Source organism: Chanos chanos, chromosome 5 (genome assembly GCF_902362185.1).
Source record: "Chanos chanos chromosome 5, fChaCha1.1, whole genome shotgun sequence".
Taxonomy (NCBI): domain Eukaryota; kingdom Metazoa; phylum Chordata; class Actinopteri; order Gonorynchiformes; family Chanidae; genus Chanos; species Chanos chanos.
In genome coordinates, this window is record NC_044499.1 from 46,185,480 (window position 1) to 46,206,362 (window position 20,883).

The following is a 20,883-nucleotide window of genomic DNA, read 5'->3' on the forward strand; positions in this document are numbered from 1 at the left end:
TGCCATGTTGCTGATTCCAGTGTTACAGACACGTGGGGAGGAGCTGTTCATTCTTCTTTCCCACGATGCACCTCGACTGTCAGATTTTTTCATACACTCTAGGAGGCGCCAAATGAGTAACTTGGCCTCCTTTAGTTATAAATTAGTTATATTAGTTTAAACAAATCTTCAGTTGGTTTAGCACTTTAACTTACTGCGTCGTTCTGTGAATCTTGCGTGGACAGTCGTAGCTTATTTCACAGATCCACAGACCTGTAACTTTTAAAGTCCAAAACTTATGCTGGCAGCGGTGGGATTCGAACCCACGCCCCCGAAGAGACTGGAGCCTTAATCCAGCGCCTTAGACCGCTCGGCCACGCTACCACGTAGATACACACTGTTTTCAGGTTTCATCACGCAGTAATATGCATGTATTAGTTGTGGTCATTAGGTGAATTCTTTTATTCCTGCTGCTCTAAGTCTCTCGCAACTTAACTCCTCTTATTTTCAGATTTTCTGACTACTAATTGCATCTTGTGTTGAACAATGCTGACATACCACCAACTAGGGGGGAAAAAAAGTACACATATTCAAAATAATCTTTTTTTATTTCGTTGTTCTTTTATCTTCAGAGTTAAGGAGAGAGCAATAGAGGGACTCTTTACAATGCCAACACATCTTGCACCACATGCAGAAACATAGTAAACATAAAATAAAAAAAAGTGACAAAAGTGACTAGTAAACATTCGATCTTGAATTTTCGCTTATTAGACCAATTACAAATACTTGTAGTTACATCGCCAGTTAACGGCATTTTATTTCGAGAAAATGATTCATTTGAAGTATTATTCTGGAAGGAAAAACTCAGGGGGAAGAAATGAGGAAATACACAAGCATAAACAGTCACTTCAAGCCGAACACATACATCACGCATCCCATACTTTCACGTAAGCTGCTCTGCGCTTAAAATTCTCACAGCTGCTTAAAATGCTTAAAAGACATCACAACATTGAAATGGCATGGTAAAGTAACATGTAAACAATAATAAAGGGAGTCTGAATGCAAAATTGGAACAGTCTCGCAAGCAGAAAAAAACGAATCTCCTTTACTCCTCCATCATTCCCCATGCTTCCTCTGCCTTCATGTAGTATTGATTGGCAAGTCTGCCCTTCATGGCCTCCATGGCTGCATCAGCAGCTTCAGTGAACAAATCACCTACAAAACAGACAGTCAAAACACGACTAAAGGGAAAGCTACGCAAGTTAAAATACAGTTTAGCGAACACCACCTTTATGTACGTCAAAGTAAAGCCAGTGATCGTTATCATTTAAAAAAAAGCATTCTCACCTGCTCTCTGGGGATCTGCAGTGAGGCTGAAGCCTCCTTCCTGGTACATTTCGGCTTCCCTGGCCAGCAGGAGGTAGCGGGGTTCATCTTGCATACCGTCAAACTCCCCCCCCTCGTCATAGTCCGTCATGTTAAGGGCGCAGTCGTACCATCGTACTGCCTCCTTCCAGTTCTGAGTCCTGCGAGTTAGTTTTACGATCAACGTAAAAACAAAAAAAAAGAAAAGAAAGAAAAAACACGTACACACACACACACACAGCAACAGCGCTATTCAGTGGGTTGTTTCAAATGCATTTCAATGAAGAAAATTGTTTCGTATGCACATCTCTTACCTGTTTGGTGGGAGGTTGACACCAGTGTCGAATGCTCTAGCCACCAGAATCATGCTGGGCCTGTCTCCAGCCTCAGCCGCTTTCAGCAGAAAATCAAAGCCTTTCTTTCTATTTTCGTCACTGTCCTGTCATCGCAAACAAACACATAATATAGAGAGATTACAGATCCCCAATAAACAAAAAAAAGGCTTTTCTTACCACGTTAACAAGTTCATAGACGTAATAAATGAAAAAAATGCACTGAGCTTTGTGAGAATGAATAACAAACAGTGAAAGTTTGACACGGACAGAGAGCGATGGAGAGTGAAAAATGGCACAAAGTGTTGGTTAAAACACAATAAGGAAGAGGAACAATATGGGTAAAATATTTGTTTAGTACAGAGTAAAAGATAAGAGACCACAGGTAAAGAATAAGGAGAAGGGACAGTAGGCAAAGAAAACAGGGCTTATGCACACAGACTGAGACAGCACCTCCAGTTCCATTTCAGGTAGAATGTGATGGGGTAGCTGGAGGTAACATTGGCCAAGGGCCACGATGGCCTCCAACTCCCCACACATGGCTGCACGCTCCAGGTGATACAAGGCAGAGTCCTGGTCCCATGGCTGGTCTTTCTCACAAAAACGACCTGCCTCGTGGTACCGCACCATGGCAAGGTGAACCTAATGAGGAAAGCGGGGAAACCAGGAGGTGATGGCTTAACTCGGATTAATACACATGTGATAGGAGGCACTAACATATTGTATGATCTCATTTTAAAATGTGTTTAAACAGGGTTTTTTTTTTTATTTCTGGGATTTGGTGCACTGAGTTATAATAAAGAAAAAAAGTTGTCTGACGAGTAACAGCAACACGTGTGACAGTCATGCTGTGTAATATTTTGGAGATAAGTTTTGGAGAGGTTTTGACGGTTATCACCTTTCCCAAATTAGATTTCCCAATCTTCCTCTCTAGCTCCAGAGCATTCAGTCGTTCCACTTCAAAAGCAACACAGGAGGGTCTGTGTATGTGGGCGCGGGACGTGTGAAAGAAACTCCATTTTTCCTCCGTCATCTGTGGAGTCACATACACTGATTGAAGGACATGCCAAGCCACAAATTTAAAATTTGAATACTGTTTTGCTCAAATTATTATTGGTACAAGTCAAAAATAAAAAAAAAAACCTGAGATCCATATGAAAAGAGAGCAAACGAATCAAACCGAGAATCAAACACACATGCAGTCGTAGAGTGGTGAGACAGAGTGTGAGTTCATGCAATTAACTCAGAAATACTCTAAAACGCACATTTCACGCGGTCCACAAAGACTCAGGCTGCTCAATTTCAGCCCCAAAGAGCAACCAGTTCGGGCCGTATTTCTTAAAGAGGTGGGGAAAAAAACCTCCTGAGGATCACCGGCACTGCTGCCCTTTGGTACTGGTATTGAGTGAACCTGATCTTCTGTAACAGTCCATTTAGTGCATGCTGAACTAAAAAAACGGCAGTCGACGTGTTAGACAAAAGTGACAGAAGTGATTTCAGTGTGAAATGATTTCAGAGAGACTGCTGGGGATGTACGATTTCAGATAGATAGGTAAGCCAGCCGTACCTCAGCAGTTATAAACCCTGCCCCTGAACTGTCCTTAAAATACCTCTAAACTCCTGGTCTATGATAAATGGGCTTTTTACACACAATGCAGTTCACGATTACAAAAAAAAAAAAAAAAAAAAAAAAGTGCCTTATCATAGCAACAACAAAGCGTCGGACAAGCCCTGAGCTCAGCATGACTTTTGCTGAGGGGGGAAAAAAAAAATGGTCCACTGATAAACAACATAAAAGACAGGCCTCATTCGGAAAGGCAAACATGCTGAAAATCACCGTCTGGCTCTCTTCACTGTTTACATTAGAGAGGGGCTTGCTGGCACTACCCATCCCTTTCTGATGAGGGGGAGAAGAAAGAAAATGATAAGACTCAGTGAATGTTAGAGATTGATGAGTGGAATGAGAGAGTGTCCAGTACCCTTTGCTAGTGAATGAGACAGATCTTTTGAGAAAGAGAAAAATAAAGTTATGGGATTGGATTGGATTAGATGGTGGACAGTGGTTTTATTAGTACTGTATTTACCCGACGAGCACTGTCGTCATCTGATTCGGACAAAAGTCTGTTGTAGTAGGGACGAGCCTACATGGCGACGTATAAAAAAAACTACAATCAAGAAGCTGAAAATCCTAAAACCTGTTTCACTGAAATTGTTACGAAAACATTTGGCTACGGAAGGACAGCAATGTATACAATGCATGAATACCGGGCTGTATCACATTACTGGGAGGAACAGTCTAGTCACAGTTTAGATACACTATCACTTTTACCTTCACATTTATCTCATGAATTCCTAAACAACTAAGTGCAGATAGTTCAGCAATGAAGTAAAAAATATTACTGAAAATTTAGAAGTTACATGAAGTTGTCGTTTTCTATCCCAAGCATATATGTGTTGTTATATTAAGGCTAAAAAAATATGCCACTTGAAAGTCAAGAATGAATAAAAACAGAAAACAAAAAAAAAACTGAATTGAGTGTAAAACAGAAGAAATACGTACCCTGTCAGCATGTTCGCCAGGGTCTCCTTCACTGCGTCTCTCACTGGGATAACCACTGTCTCCACCGTTCTCAGAGTCCTGCAAATGAAAGTTTGCAACAACTGGATCAAAAACACAAACGCTACAATATCTGTATGATGCACTTGTTACAGAGAATTACATTTTCATGTGTAATCGGCGCATTTCCAAGAGGCATGTGTTTAATATGATGAACAGAGGACAGACAAACACACCAACCTTATGTTCAGAGTTGTTTCTAATATTTTCATTCATTTCATTCATGAAGGACACACCTAAGGAGAAAAAGAGAGAAAATGTTTCAAAAGTCAAATACAACAAATGAATTATGTGAAATCGTGTTGTGAAATGAGACCTGTTAAATTCATGAATATAAATTTTACATGCAGAATTCCCCAAAGTGACTTTTTTTTAGATGAAAGGTTTGTTTACAGCATTATGAAGTAGCACTTCCGTATTTTATGGAAGTCATTTTGAAAGTATGAAAAGTACAAGCCTTCTCCTCTGGGGAGCAGAATGGCACGCAGCCATGACGATCTGGTGTGGATCTAGAAAAACAAGGCTGAAGGGCTCGTACCTAGAGGTGATCTCCCCATAGACATGCCCATGCCCAGAGGAGAACATGGGATGGAGTCTGAGTCGCTCATGTTCTCGTCCACGGAGGAGGTCTCTGAGAGGCGGGAGAAGAGAGGAGGCGCGCGGTTAAACGACGTCGTCCGCACGCGTGGAGAACCACATTGCTCCTCGCAACCCCGGAGTACTGTCTGGGCGGACTGCTAAGCAACGTATGACATGGGTTAAAAAAAAAAAAAAAAAAAAAAAAAAAAAAAGCAATTACTAAAAATAAATGCGATGTCATCTGTGACTAAACATGTATTTGTTGATGCGTGACTGCTGCAATTACAAAGTTCCTCTTATTGTCTTTGACCTGTGTGTTTACTGTGTTGGTGACATGGAACGAACCAGTAGTTTGCTGGTACAGTCCAGCTGGTTCAACTCCGCAGGGGACACATCAAACGGTGTGAGGCCCATGCTCTTACAAATCTTATTACAAAGATGGGAGTGGAAGAACAAGGCCATGCCACGAACACCTGAAACAAAAACGTAAACAGAACCACGTCCAACGGTCAGGCGTCGTCTTCAACAGCCTCATCTTAATTCATGAAGAGTCCTCTTCCCTAGTCACGCGCATTCATTTTGTTTTTGCACCGGGGTTGCCCAAGTCGCCTTTTCCTGTCTAAAAAATGTTACGAAACTGCACCGCGATACTGTGATAAGTACAATATGATAAGCAGTATTCTGTGGTAGTACATGATACTGGACCATACCCAAGTTGCCATCTCCAAAGTCAGTGCCTTTATCTGTATGGATCTGAGGGTCTGTGTAGAGGTCCCCCACACCCTGAATATCGACCACTATCAGCTGGTGTCCGGAACGTTCGAATGTGAAGTGGCTGAATGCCTAAAATCAAAGAGACGGCGATGTCACCAGAGATCGAATATCCTTTGCATCCTCTATGTAAATTCTAAGTCTGTACATTGGTCTATGTGTTCTCAGGAGCTCACCTGTGGCGTAAGGCGTATGTTTTCATCTCTCACAAAACCAGAATTTGAGTTGTATTTGATGTACTTTCCTTCAATATAGTGCTCCAAGTGAAAGAGAGGTTTTCCTGGTCGGTTTGACATCTCGATGACGCACATCTGCATAATGTCCACCTAGATTCAGAGATAAAAAAAGAGAACAGATAAACAAGAAAGAAAACCGACAATGAGGGAAAAAAATGACTTGGCTTAATTAAAAACCGCAAGTGGAAACACAAACTGGATGTCTCATCAGGTTAAAGAGAATTGGTTTTACTATGCTGAATGAAGAGGGTTTTTTTTTTTGTTTTGTTTTTTTAAACATGCACAGGATTTTTTTTTTTTTTTTTTGTTAATCTAACACAACAGCGGTACCTGTTTGGGGGGGCGATGTCGATTGTATTCCTCCCCCCACAGTTTAGCCTCCATCTGTAACCTCACATCTTCAAAGTACACATCTCTGTCTACCGTCTCCATGTAACGCTTCGCCACATAGTTGGATGCAGATTTCCAGTTGCTACTGTGAGAGAAATTTGACAGTTTCTTCCTGCATGATGAAAAAGAACAAAATGTGGAAGAAAATGAATTACCTTTACACAAACAAACAAAAAAACAAGAAGTACTATTTGTCGTAGGTTTTGCATTCATATCTGATCATAACTGCAGTTGATATGGTATTTTGAAAACCAAGTCCAAATAAACACTTGCATGAGCCGTGACTGGGGAAGTCATTTTTAACATACCAATGGCTTTTTTTCATTTTAATTAATCATTTAAAAATATCCCTTTTCTTGTTTATACCATCTGGCAAAGTAGACATGTTCTAAATAAATAATTTTGCTTTATCTACCCTCAGGCAAATATGCTCCTAATAACATGTCTTTCTCACATCTGGGAATATTTCTGGCCAACGTCACCCTACGCCAACTCCTTGAAACAGTAGGAGGTCCTACTCCCTAAGAATACCATATTGTATGTGAAAATAAGCTAAAAGTGACCCTGAAAGAACTCGTTGCATGTGCGTGGGATGTCTCAAGGGCTCAGTTACATACACATTATATCTGTTTCATCCGTTATATAAACAAGTATCCATTGTGGAAAACAATCTGTAATGTTTCTCAGGTGGAAAAAAAGTCAACACTCACGTTCTGTAACATTCTCTCATGGCTCCTTTTCCGAAGGGCTGTAGGAACAGAACAGAACAAAGTATTTTTTTTTAAATAATAATACAATAAAAAACAATAACAATATGAGTATGCCTCAAAAGGTGATGATAGGTGAAGGTTGGCACCTGGGCAGACATTTTAATGAAGATTTTGTCTTTTACCCATTCACCACTGATGGCATTATACCTGGAGAAACAAAACAGCATTCATCAATCAGTAAAGACATCTCTCAAGTCTTCTATGTTCATGTATACTGTATACAGCTCCAGGTGTTCAGACATAAGACAAGGGACTCCTGGGAGCTGACATTTTGTTAAATATCTTACTTTGTGAACTTACTATATCTTACTATGTGAACTATCCACACAAATACGCACACCTAAGACCAATGTCAGAGAGAGGGTGAACCGGATAAAATTCGCATCAGTGTAGCACGCTGTAAAAACACACACAGCCATTTAGCTCGTCCAATATTTACACAAGGAAAAGCACACGCTCCTCAAATGATCCTGGAACGCTGTGTTCCGCGCATATATCGTGCCAGTAGGAACGCAGGCACTTTTATTGGGTCTAAGAGTTCAATGGCACAGAGCCATTGGCTGGATATCAAGAAAGAATTAGGGGGGGACGTGAGGTTAAAAACAGTTTAAAATTAGCGCATGTAAAGGGGACACGAGACCATAACTCAGGGAAAACCACCGATGTCCTGTTTTATGTAAAGCTATCAGAGAGGGAAACGTGTGGAGTGGAGTGTCTTTCGTTTAAGAGAATGACGGTTATATCCCATGATAAACTCCCAGCATGCAGTCTAAAGACCGGCACGGGGGACGCGGCAAAAGGTAGCCTAGGTGACCTACTGACACAAACCTGAAACGAATGCAGGGCTCTGTTTCAATGTCCTCCAAGTGGAACTCAGCCCAGGGGTCTGGCATGGACCTGGCTTTCTCAATAGCATGTTTCCATGTGGCCTGTGCCAGAGAGAAAAACTAAATGTTATTCTAAAATAAAACTATCCCCTCTCTCTCACTCACTTACTCATTCACTCACTCACTGACCCACTCACTCACTCATTGTCACACTCTCTGTCTGTTTGTTTCTGTTCTCTCTCTTACGCACCCACACACACACACATACACATACACACAGACATAACATTATTTCTGGGTTGGTGCTTGATGGCCTCCTTCCCCTGCTTGTATTATGACATCACATGATTGACATGCAAATAAGGAAATTGCTGAAAGGAGGAATGACACAGATACAGAGGGCGGCTAGGAAAGAGATTCCACACATGCAAATGCACAAATGTTTAGCAGGGATACATAGGGTGAAATGGCAGAATAACACAGACAATAGAGAAACAAATGTCTGCTTTAACACAGAGCATGAACTATAGGAAAACACCTGAGCTGAAATTTTATAGAATTACTTGTTGGGTTACCTGGGAGGAAATCCGGAAACAAACCACTGAGTGACTAGATAAATCATTACCCTGGATACATACACTATGTGAGACAGTATCAGTTTTATTGTCTGATCTGGTGATATAATTCTCTGACAGCACCACTTCTCAGAAGTAGGTAATGACCATCTGAACTAGTAATGAAAACCAGCCAGATGGTTTTTGGGTGCACCACTACATCATGGAGTTGTACACATGCCTTAGATACTATGACAGTATATATTTAGAATGAGCTATTTACTTTTCAGTGTTTTGAAGGTCAGGACTGGACAGTGACGAGCAGATGTGAATGTCAAACACTAGCCATGTGAACATGGGAGTCCCTTAAAGGGTTTCTTAAAGACATGAAATTTAATCTGGCCATCACAAGACTGCATCAGACACCCCATAGGTGCCTGCAGCTGGGTTATCATTCACAAATTTGCTGATGGCTTTTCTATAACGTATGTTATGCAATTCATTTTAAGCACACAGCATAACTCACCGTCTGAAAACGTTTAAAGACGCAATGCAACAGACTTTTGGAGAGGGGTATTTAATGGGATTAATATTACAGTTTATTCTCTGAGATAAATAGCGATTACGTTTTTTTAACGAAAGGCAATTAAATATTTGTTCACATCGTATTTAGTTCATGCTGGCTGATTTTCTCGCTGGGTCACCCTGTTGAATCTGGGGAAAATAAACAGATGACTGTTCCAAAGGTGGATAAAAGCATGCATACGGGATCAGGGGAAGCAGTGGCGGAAATGGATGAAGATAGGGAGAGAAGGTAAGAGTTTTAATAATGTCAAGGGAGTGGGAAATAAAACACTTAAGAGTATTTAACATACCCGACCCTTCTCAGTTAAAGAGCCAAACCTGACCGATCGTTCCTCTGGCTCTCTCTCATTTTTGTTCTGGATGGGAAGTAAATAAATGTGCTTTTTCATCACAGAATTCAAAACAGTTGCAGTCCAGACACCATGTCATAGTAGATGTACGTATGAAAACATGAGTACAGGGTCGTGACATCACGTCCTGTTCCTTAAAAGTGGCTGTAAGTGAGAAAGCTGTGGGCAAGCCCTCACAACATAGAAATAAGAGAGGGCTCCAGTTCCATATAAGGAAGAGAGATTTAGCAGCTGTCAAAGAGCACGAGTTCAGACCTCCAAGCCTGTACTGGGTCTAAGCAACAATACCTCTTTATACTTTATGTAACAGCAAGTGCAGACATATCATTTTTAGTACAGGGCCACATTTCTAATATTACCATCAATTTAATATTACCAAGGTTTTGGCAGATTAGCATGCCATTTTTTTTTTTAGCTTCAGGTGACGGCACATGGGAAAGATTCACTGAGGTATCGATGATTGTAACCTGTGATTATTAACACCAGGTTATAGTGGGTACTGACCAGGACTGCATTAGTTTGGACTGGCAAGTGTAGGAGATTCAAACTGCATTTATAAGTCACCATGATCCCTGACACCGGTGAAAAACAATCATGTTATGTAATGACTCGATGATTCAACGGGGAGAGTGACATCTTTTAAATAAACCTCGCTTGAACTTACCTTATACGCGAAAGCATTCTTTGGGAGTGAATTTGACAGCTGCTTGGTGTGCACAAGGTTTTGTAAGTAATCGCAGATTTCTTTGGTGGGACTAATAGGGTCGTCAGTAATTGGGCACAGGTAGAGGTCATCGTCGTCATCATCACTTGCATTGGATTCACCAACGGACACCGTCCTCTGGCCAGAACGTTTCAGGCTGCCCCCCACCTCTTCCATACTAAACATAAGTTCCTCCTCAGCCATGATGATGTGCAGAGTTTTACAGGTTGATGAGAAAAATATCTATAACAGAACCAGAGACACTCCATGAAAAAACCTGAAATACTACATGAGATTAAACAAATTAAGCACACGTTATCATATTAAACAACTTTACTTTGTCAGACTTCCCAGTGCAAATATCATGATATTAGACTTAACAAAATCTAACAGGACAAATCAACGAGTAATGTAAGTGGAGTCTTTATTTAAATGTCCGTATATGTCTTGTGAGTATTGCTGTCGACGATTCTGCACGGTTATTTTTCTGCATCCATATTGGTAAGCTGGATTTCCATCAGTGCGTAAATAATCTTTGGAGTGAAAATCACATCTCCTGCAAACGTTCTTATTAATAGCTCATAGTTAATCCTTCTTAAAGATGCCAGGATAGCAACAAATACATTCGACAAACACTTTAATAACAGCCCCAGCGGAAACTTCATATGCACTCCTCTGTATAGTAATTTAATTCACTGACAACACTTCAGACATATTGAATGTGGTCACTACAGGAATGTACAATCAGGAATCTAAAAACAGCACTTTGTTTTACAATCACAACAGCTATTTGTGCACACAATGACAAACGGGTAGCTGTGTGTGCTACCATAATTACAGGCTAAAAAATAAAGGCATTGTCTTGGCAGTGCCCAAGTGAAAACAACACATACCTTCTGCTAAAAGGTGGGCAAAGTTAGTTCCTGGACGAAATGACATGAGGGTTCAGAAAATATTCCTTCCGCCCTGTGATACTGCAAAAGTTAACTTGACGGCTGGGTTATATCTGTCGTATTGTACTGAATGCCAATGAAAGAGGTAGGTGACAAGTTGAACGTGCAGATGCCGAAGGCGCAACGTGTCCAAGGCAGACTGCTGATGTTCTTCCAGTTTTCGAGTGTTTCATTTAGCTCTGTGCTGCCTTCCGAGTCGCTCAACCACTGGCTGTAGATCACTCCGAAACAGTATTAGGGACATGTTAGGAGAACCCATCTAGTGGCTGCACCTAGAAATACAGTTCGCATATACTTTGTAACGAAGACGTGAAAAAGATATTAGCAACAGAAACATCTTTATCGCATGATTCTAACAATAAGACCACATTACTTTGTTTTCTTTCGCATTTTGTCTGTACAATGTAGCTAAAAGGGGGAATAAATCATACAATATACGAGATTTTTTATTTCAGATGACACGTATTGTTTTACAGAAAATGAGAAGCATAGAGGAGGACCGCTAGAGGTCCTAACATACAATGCACTGTAAACCACAGTGCGCGTGCGCTGAGCGGATTCGTGTATCTCAGAGGCAAAGCTTTTCCAGTTTGCGAAATATGCGGTAGTGTACAGACCTCCACCACGACGTGGACTGTCTGCACGTAGCTACCAGCTTGTACATGGACAGGCCCGCCCATCCTAAATTCACGTGTGGAACAGAAGCAGTTTGTAATATTTATATATGTTTGCGAGCGGCTTGGTACATGAAATTACAATATTGCAGTTCAAAACATCGTCAGCGAAACCTCAACATGCTCTAGTCGTTTTTAAAATAGATAGCTAGTCGTCTTTTGATTTATTACTGGTATGCACGGCTAAGCACATGCTTACAAACGCAGCTAACGTTAATGGAATTCTCCATTTAGTGAATGTCATATTGTTCAAGCAGTTACAAAATTCAGAATCATTCAAAGCTCAGATTTGGCTGATCAAGGAAAATACCATGTAGCAGCTAAATAATTTCTCAGCTCATAAGCAATACTTTTAACTGACCGACAAAGTCAAAACATTTTTTGAACAGAACCGTCATCTTGATTTAACTGTGTCAGTTACAGATTTAGCTATAAGTAAAATTATGTGTAACAACATAGGGGGTGCCGTATCATTGGTTGTAATTGTTCCACTGTTAAAAATTAATTTGCCTGTGCGCTGACATTACAGTTCACGTTTCCTGCCTAGTCAGCTTGGAATACCATAGAACTTTCATATGTGGTGTTATTTTCAGGGAGAGGATATACAATGTACATAACAGACAGTAACGCATAGACGGTGCTCGTTCTGCCGTAATGTCTATTTAATGAGAATGCCAAGCGCTGTAAGAAGGTAGCGTGGCCGAGTGGTCTAAGGCGCTGGATTTAGGCTCCAGTCATTTCGATGGCGTGGGTTCGAATCCCACCGCTGCCAAATTGTTTTTTCCCCTGCTATTGCAGATAATAAATTACATTTAGCTTCGCGTAGACAAGGCAGGGATACGGATAAAAATAAGCGTTAGGTGGAGAAAATAAGCGTCCTCCACAGTGTTCAGAAATACCACCAAAATGCATCCACACCACCAAGTGGCAGCTTTGTTAAAATGTTGGTAAAGTAGTTAAGTATGGCACAGACTGCTCGAAACCTACTCGGGGACTGCGAGAGGGTAAGCTTGATCTAACGTCTGTCAGTTGAAGAAAGTAAAACAATATCCTCGACTCATTCATATAGCAAGGATGTAGTTCAGAAATATTCTGCTGCCTTGCTACAGTTTGTTGTTGAGTTTTTTAATAGTGCTAACAAATAATAACATAAACTAGTTTTCAGCTACTTCTGTGGTAGGCTATTCACTTGTGTTTTGAAGAGGCTTATGGGAATATACTTCTGCTCATAAGTTTAAACATGTCTGGCACTTTTGATTAATGAAAATAACTTTTTAATAGAGAATTAACAATCAGAGGAAATCAGTGTTATAAGGTATAAACTATATAAATTTACACCAATCATCCTTGTTGTTGGCATGACATAGCAGTATTTAATAAACAAAAAGTATTTGTCTGAAAGTAGGTGTCTTACACACACACACACACACACACACACCCCATCATCACCAGTAAAGCCATTGCACACTTACATCCTAATGGTCGGTTTCCAAGCTGTGCCACTCTGCCTCCAGCTGTGATGGAGACACTCCTAAGAAATTTAATTGAAACAAAAAAGCAGAAACCTTTGGTGTGAACAAATCTTGAATCTAGACGTCTTTTTCTGAGCATGAGGAAGACAAGGGAACTGTCAAATGGTCTGTGAGAAAAAGAAACTTAAGAGGAAAAGGTGATTTTAAAAAAAAAACTATATCCAAAGATTTGAAAATGTCAATCAGTGCCATGCAGACTCTGGTTAAAAAAAAAAATGTGGGATAGCACCGATTCTGTGGAGACCAAGACAAGATCAGGTTGACCAAGAAACATTTCAGGAAAAAAAACACCAGAAACATTACACTGGATGTGGAAAAACAACCCACATGAAACTTTTATTCAAATTCAGGCTTCTCTGAAAGAAAGTGGAGTTGCAGTTTCAATGTGTACCGTAGGGAGGCACTTAGACAAAAATGGGCTGCGTGATAGAGTTGCCACAAAAAAAAAAAAGCTACATTTGTGACCTCAGCACAAAAAGCCAACAAAGGGAAAACTCAGGACGTCTGTAATAAAGTAATTTGGCTCAACGCAACAAACTTTGAACTACGATCACAACCAGCAATGCTGTGTTCAGAGAGGGGTTAACAAGGTCTATGAAGAGAAACACAGCATCCCTGCCGTGAGGCACAGAGGTGGATCTCTGCTGTTTTGGGGGTGTGAGAGCTCCCAGTGACACAGAAAATTTGCTCGAGATTGAAAGGTAAAAAGAATACATCAGATTATCAGAGAACTTTGGAGGAAAATCTGCACTCAGGGGGGGGACTCTAATGGGCAGTACATGCCAGGCAGCCAAAGAACTTAAAGGACCTGGAGGCTTTTTGGGAAATAGAGTAGGTGGCTTTACCACGTTCAGAGAAGCCAAGGGACTCAAACACAGCCATCCCAAATGGCCGCAAGCATTCACTGATGTTTGAGGGGGGCGAGGCGACACACGATATAAGAACCAAGGGTATGTAAACTTTTGAACAAGATCATGTGTGCAATTTAAGTTCATTAAAGTTTGTGGAATTCATTTAATTTTCTAAAATGTCAAATTGCTTCATCAGAGCAGTATAATAAAATAGAAAAGTTGTATTGTATGAGCACTCATATTTTCTAAAAATTCAACGCACATTGGCCATTACTAACTCCAGAACATAGGAGTGTATTTCTTTTGGTATGAGCGGCGGTTTGACCTGAGAGTGTTTTGTAGTATGTTCACCGTGTGTTCACAGAGTGTTTTCTAGTGCACTAGGATGAAGTCAAACACCTTCCCACAGCTTCCTGGGCCTACTCAAGCAACAGACCTAAACATTAGAGGACCATCACAAACCTTTATGAGAAGTTGTGGGATAGATCACAACCATCTTCATTTACGGTAGTGCAAACTTTCAATCTCTCCCTGTTCTAACACACTTGACTGAGCTCGTTTCAACTCTTCACTTAGCTGATTTTCCAGCCTTTGATTAGCTTAAGCAGGGAAAGACCTAAAGGCCTAAGGGTCTATGTGCCTCAGCAGATGGGATAGGGAAACAGTGTTTTAAAGAATCCAATATCACCCTAGACACAGTTCAGAGGTCAAAGAGCAGCATTCCAAAGGGATTAAAGAAGACAAAATGTGGCACATTACTTATTAGTTGCCATATATATACGTGCATTAGTCAATGTTTCCGTTATTTTGTCCACTATTTCATGTTCAGCTCTCGCTGATATTTTAAAATGCTTTATACGTTATGGACTTTTTCAGAGTTCAGTCTAGAAAAAAAGCATGAATTTTTGCTGTTACTCTCCTGTCAAACACAAATAGCTATCATCAAGTTATAGTTAAAATAATGAAATATTTTTATGAAGCGTACATATTGTGTTGTCCTAAATGTAACAGTAATGCAGAATTAGTTTTGTCCTCTGTAAATGTTTTCTGCAGTTTCACCCTTGGGTCATCCTGGTTTAAATGAGTCATTCATCAAATGCACTATATTCCCTTATTTTGTGAAGTTAAAATAACAATAATTAGAGTGAGCAGCAGGGTGTCATTTGTTTGCCACAGATAAGCTGTTTTCTTTGCTCCTTAAAATAGAGTATGTTGCCATGGACACAGCTCGACTCATTCATATAGCAAGGATGTAGTTCAGAAAGAGAAGAATGCTGGAGCTGAGAGTGGTACAGGAAAAAGGGTTGAAAAACTGTGTGTGTGTGTGTGTGAAGCTTTCATCTAGGAAAGGTCAGATATGGACCACATAAAAAGAAACAACAACAGCAAAAAAAAAAAAAAATCAGGTCAAGCAAGAGTTTTTATAGACAGGTTGAAGACCCCATGCCAGGTAGCCTTTATGTGACTTCCTGCTTGGAAATCAACAAGATATTTCAGAGTTTGGTTCACAAAGTGGCACATTCTTCCTCTGCTTCACTTATTTGACCACATCTCACATCTTACTCTGCATGAAATACGCATATAACAGTGAACCGGGAATTGACAATTATTCAGTAAAATAAACAATAAAATAATATTTGTATGGGTGAGGTAAAATAACAAGAATATACCACTTTTGCCTTTGTGAAAAGGAAGTAATGAGTTTACTCCAAAATCAAAAGATGGAGAAGATGGAGATTTACTCATTCACAGGACTGTACAAAGACTTAATCATTGAGTGTTCATTAAAATCACAGAGACTCTTAAATCATTCATCATAAATTGGTGAATCAGCAAATATACTCTAAATGCATTCATAAATAAAACAACAGGAAAAATCAACAGAACAGAGAATATGCCTGATTTGGAATTCAGTGATGCAGCTAACATACCATACAAAAAGCAGAATTTCAGACTTTTCTTATTTCCGACGAGAAAACATCCCTAAAATTCATTTATCAGGGTCTACGATTACTACGATTTTACCAGCTGCTGAATCTGGACTTGCATTGTGAGGAGGTAAATAAATAACTTTTGCGATCAGACTAAGCTTTTCCTTTTGTGTGTTTTCACACAATTAAATGTTACCTTTATTTACACAAACCTCATCAATCACACCGGATGCTTGAGAACGAGCTCTCTGATTTTCTGGGGAAAGTAACAGTGTTGATTCCAAAGTATTTAAACCGATGCATTAAATAATAAATACACCGCTGATCGAAAACAGAACTCAAATTCTTTTTTCTCTGTGAATCGAAAAAGCAAGAATAACCGCCCTTTTAAAAAGTCTGGACAGTACATCCCTTTAACATTCTCTCATGTCATTTTTTGCAGAGTTCACTCCTTAACATGTCATTCAGGAAGTCCTCTTGTGACTGATGACGCTCAACAGAAAATGCAGTTTCTTTTTTTTTTTTAAATGATCAGATCAAATGCAGTCACTTTTGTCAGCCAGGGAGACAGACTTTGCCAGCAAACAGTAGTCCCACTATTGTGAAAAATATTGATAAAACGAAGAGCACATATGATGACCCCACCACGGTGTTGTTGGGTAACTTATATGGCTGACCTCCAACTTCGCTGATGTAAAATCCAATGGGAAACACAAGGGCGGCCATGCAAAACAAGATCACTGTGAGAGAAAGGAAAAACAGTTAAAATAAGTTACAGTCTTCCTAACCCCCCTGATTAAGACCAGATTTTTCTCTAAACATTCAATGTCATAAAATAACACTTCTTGTTTGACAGCTGAGCGATAACACAAATTAAATCTTTTTTTTCCCTAAGCGAAATGTTTAAGAAAAATCCATCGTTCACGTAAGCACTCATATAGATTGTCTCAGTTTAAACAACCTATGGGCCAGTTTAAGTTTCTTCACAGGCATAGACTTAATCTGTTAAGAAGCTCTGACTGAAGTCAATTCATACAGATGTGAGTTTCCTTGCTCAAGGAAGAACACTTGAACATGAAAGAGATCTATGTACACTACATAAAGTAGATACACTCCTTTTCTATTTCTGAGTAACATCCGGTTTTCAGTCTAATAAAGTTTATGAGCACACATTCAGACGTCATCGGTGCAATGCCTGCTTCACCAGCCCTATTACTAAATCCATCATACATATTCAAAAACTACACAAATAATCTACTGAACTTTTACTGTGCTGCGTGCTGGTTTCTACGTCTTGAATAACATATTGCTCTCTGTAATTCCATCTCATTCAGAGACCAAAGAAAAGTTTGGAACACAACATAATGAACAACAGGATGTAATTTTGATCCTGTCAGTCATCTTCTCCAGCAGTCACTCACTTCCTGTGAAGGCGATCCATCGGGCATACTTTGTGGCTTCCCTGTGCCAGTGTGAGATCACCAGCAAGCCGCAAGTGACAGTGAGGGAGACAATGCCCATGAGAACAAAGAAAAGCGTCATGGCCCACTCCGGGGGGAGCCTGGGCGGAATACAGATCCTCTTCCGACCATGAATGGTCTGACATTGCAGGACCAGACCCACGGTTAGAGCACCTGTGAACGCAACACATGAACCACAGATTGACGTCATGTGTTTTAAACACTGATTGTAAGTCGCTTTGGTAAAAAGTGTCTGCCAAATAACTAAATTGTAAATTGTAAACAAAACATTCTGTCAACAGCATGCGACGTCCCAAACAATTTTAGGAGTCTGACATTACCATGATTAGCTTGTTTCACATAAATGAAAGCATAGAGATATAGAGTTAGAGTATGATGCTTGATCCCTGACTAGGAAGACTGTTCAGAGAGAGAGAGAGAGAGAGAGAGAGAGAGAGAGAGAGAGAGAGAAAATGTAGATGGGCACATGGATATTACACGTTAACTTGCATCCAAGAGGGTGGTTTATTATGAGAAACACAAGTTATCTATATTAGAGTTTCTTATGGTATGACCCCTACCCACATATGGTGTTTAATTTACCAAGGGACCCTGCCGCACGTGACAGATACCGTAGGTGGGTTATGCAATCCGCACTAAAGATCTAAACGACATCAAATTTCCTGCTCCGACTCCCAAAAGACCTGCCGAATGAGATCCATGCTAAGGAAGCTGGTATGGGAATGGACCAGGGAACAAAAGCCTGAGGCAGTAAAGCAATGATGGAAGCCACGTGGGATTCACAGTGATGTGGACGTGTGGTTGTGGTTGTGGCTGAAATCCAGCGTTCCCCAAAGAGTGACTTTTTGATGTGATGGTGGCCCAAAGCCAAACGGTCTATCCCAACCACACAACAGCCTGTTACGTTTAGTCGTGTCAAATAGGTCTCCGACTCACAACGCGATAAACAAAACCAACCGAAGGAATAACTATTGAATCCAACTCATGGACTACCACATCTGATGAACTGTTCAGAAACAGACTGTATTCATATTAAAATGCATCCTCAACTCTCTCGTCAGGGATTAAATTTGTTCTTGATTTAGGGTCTCTGATTCAGCCATTTACACAATCTGAAAACATAGAGAAAAGAGCAGTATCACACATAATCAGGAGAATTACCTCAAATGAATCATGTAATTGATCGCATTACTTCAGCTTCTCCTTGCCTCGATTAATAAAAGTGTTGAGAAACATTCTGAAAATTCTGTACATTCTGAAGAAACTGATCTTGAACCATATGGTTTACTTTATAAGAGAGGTCTTCTCACCTTTAAGCATTGCTTTAACTTTCAGCCCTGTGTGCGCCACAAAATTAAAAGTTATTTTAATTTGATTAATACAATGCTCCCCACTGTGTCAGCCCTCACAACAGAATACCTTAATAACTACCAAGAGGCACGCAATCACCTACTGCGCTGCAACCACGCGTACAGCATAGGAAAGCCGCATCAAAAACTGCACCTTCTCAGCACACTCGACAGAAACAACAACAAAGACCAGAACCGATCCACACACCCTATATTTAACTCCCTATTTAGTCTAAATCTCTACATACTTCTGTAGTGAAAGTTTCAAACAAATGATGCTGATGTTTTGAAATCTTGGCAGCCGCGTTTTACTTGATGAGTACTGCTGCAAATTATCTCTCATTCTGACCCAACACCAAAACATTATGGTTTCTCCGCAGTAAACTGTTCAGAAGGCATTAGACAACGCATCTGTACCGCTTCATTCCACACTCCTTTGGGAATTGTGCTCGGACAAAATGGCTGGATATTAACTGGGAGCTAACATTTATTTTAAAGGCTAATCCAATCCCTTCAGGCTGCCTAAGTGTGTACACAGAGGTAAATCGTCTGCAAACCTCTCATGAGAAGACTGCGTCAATTGGTTGAATTCAACACTGAAAAACAATGCCCCAACCAATATTCAAATAATATATTACTGCCAGCAAATATACTTGTGCATTCAGCTAATCTCTCAAGTACTGTTCAGCAAAAAAAGGCATTTTCTTATGTGAGAGGCTGCTATTAGCCCTTCATGTAACTCAGTTCTGTGTAATGCATGTTGTGTATTGTGTTACATACTCTCCACGAAAAAGTATTTCCCCTGCAGACTTCATTAAGACAGGAACACACCCCATTAAGGTACTACCACTGAGAAAATGACAGCAATACACTTAGGTGTTAATATGTCATGGCTGTCATACTCTGCCAGTAAACAATGGCTTCTTAAAGAAATCATATTTGCAGACCTTACTTAACCCTCCCCTCCCATTCTCACTAAATCTAAAATGTAAAAGCTATAAGACTTTTCAAAGGCTATTCACTTCTAGTAGCTATATTACTTTATCTTCAGCATCTGTTGAGAACAGCATGGACGAAATGGTCAACAAAGCATTATAAAACCAAGGCAATCTAAAAACTACTTATTTATCTTAATCTGTAATTCTTATCTAATGTTTTATATGCCTCGCGTGAAGCACACTGAATGGCCTTATGTACAAAATGTGCTATATAAATTAACTAGCCTTGCCTTGCCACACTTTCCAAACTCATCCGATTAAGAAATACTTTACTTATCAACACACTCAGACAGCTGTCGCGCTTTGAAGCATTTTGTTTTCCACTCAAGCGTCCCTTCAGTATACATTGTAAACTAAATGCACTCATCGTCAAATGTGGGGACACCAAGTCTGAGTCTAGGAGGAAGAGGAAAACATATCCTCTGGCCACCAGGACACTGGACATGAATTATCCATACAATTTGTCATGGTCATCCTATACTTCTGCTTACCAGTGTAGTAAAGCTTAAAGTGCCTCCAACATGCATTTTAAAAAATGTAATCAGTACATTTTCAAATCATTCTGGAGAAAGAACATGAACAAGCATGACTAAGTTTTCTTCCGCGTACATGGTAGTGCAAATGACTAGATAGAGGTAACATTTAATCAAGAAATTACAAACAAAATCAAAACAAGCAAACAAAAAGCTAATGGAAATTAATACATATCGTATAACCATTAAGAAAGAAAGAAAGAAAGAAAGAAAGAAAGAAAGAAAGAAAGAAAGAAAGAAAGAAAGAAAGAAAAAGATTACATTGCAACGGTAATAAACCATCAGCCTAATGTATTAAAGCGTGAGAAGCCATAAAAGTATTCAAATGTGCGGACATGGTTTCTCGTATATGAATGGCGCGGGTCCTTCTTACCCTCTGCTTCTCCTGTGTTAATCCAGTCTGGATTTGCTACACTTGCGATTGCAAAAATATCGGCAGCAAGAAAGAGACATCCTGAGATAATGGTAAGTTTATCCATATCTTCTAACTCCTTGCGCTTCAGCTGATTACTTTAAAACTACC

General features: G+C 40.0%; 2 protein-coding genes and 2 non-coding genes across 6 annotated transcripts; 1 reads left to right on the top strand and 3 right to left on the bottom strand.

Moving 5' to 3' along the window:
- Positions 1 to 281: 281 nt before the first annotated feature.
- On the bottom strand, positions 282 to 363 carry trnal-aag (transfer RNA leucine (anticodon AAG)). Its single transcript has one exon. It is a non-coding gene; the product is annotated as a tRNA-Leu (tRNA).
- A 227-nt stretch (positions 364 to 590) lies between these two features.
- Positions 591 to 11,096, bottom strand: eef2k (eukaryotic elongation factor 2 kinase). 3 transcript variants are annotated; one of them, XM_030775569.1, is made up of 19 exons: positions 10,952 to 11,096; positions 10,020 to 10,301; positions 9,296 to 9,361; positions 7,868 to 7,968; positions 7,126 to 7,186; positions 6,980 to 7,017; positions 6,210 to 6,381; positions 5,820 to 5,969; positions 5,583 to 5,715; positions 5,218 to 5,345; positions 4,832 to 5,027; positions 4,474 to 4,529; positions 4,237 to 4,314; positions 3,761 to 3,817; positions 2,575 to 2,709; positions 2,130 to 2,318; positions 1,659 to 1,783; positions 1,327 to 1,505; positions 591 to 1,194 (listed from the first exon to the last, which is right to left on the bottom strand). In XM_030775569.1, the coding sequence occupies exons 2-19, from the start codon at positions 10,260 to 10,262 to the stop codon at positions 1,085 to 1,087; spliced, it is 2,217 nt and encodes a 738-aa protein (XP_030631429.1). In that variant the 5' UTR covers positions 10,263 to 10,301; positions 10,952 to 11,096; the 3' UTR covers positions 591 to 1,084. The 3 variants fall into 3 exon arrangements, with proteins under 3 accessions (XP_030631429.1, XP_030631428.1, XP_030631430.1); XM_030775568.1 differs by having other exon boundaries at positions 4,832 to 5,030; XM_030775570.1 differs by lacking the exon at positions 3,761 to 3,817 and having other exon boundaries at positions 4,832 to 5,030.
- Positions 11,097 to 12,375: 1,279 nt separating this feature from the next.
- trnal-uag (transfer RNA leucine (anticodon UAG)) lies at positions 12,376 to 12,457 on the top strand. The gene has a single exon. It is a non-coding gene; the product is annotated as a tRNA-Leu (tRNA).
- Positions 12,458 to 16,554: 4,097 nt separating this feature from the next.
- On the bottom strand, positions 16,555 to 20,839 carry mosmob (modulator of smoothened b). The gene is made up of 3 exons (XM_030775935.1): positions 20,734 to 20,839; positions 17,421 to 17,633; positions 16,555 to 16,739 (listed from the first exon to the last, which is right to left on the bottom strand). Exons 1-3 carry the CDS (start codon positions 20,837 to 20,839, stop codon positions 16,555 to 16,557), a joined length of 504 nt encoding a protein of 167 aa, XP_030631795.1.
- Between the last annotated feature and the right edge of the window lie 44 nt (positions 20,840 to 20,883).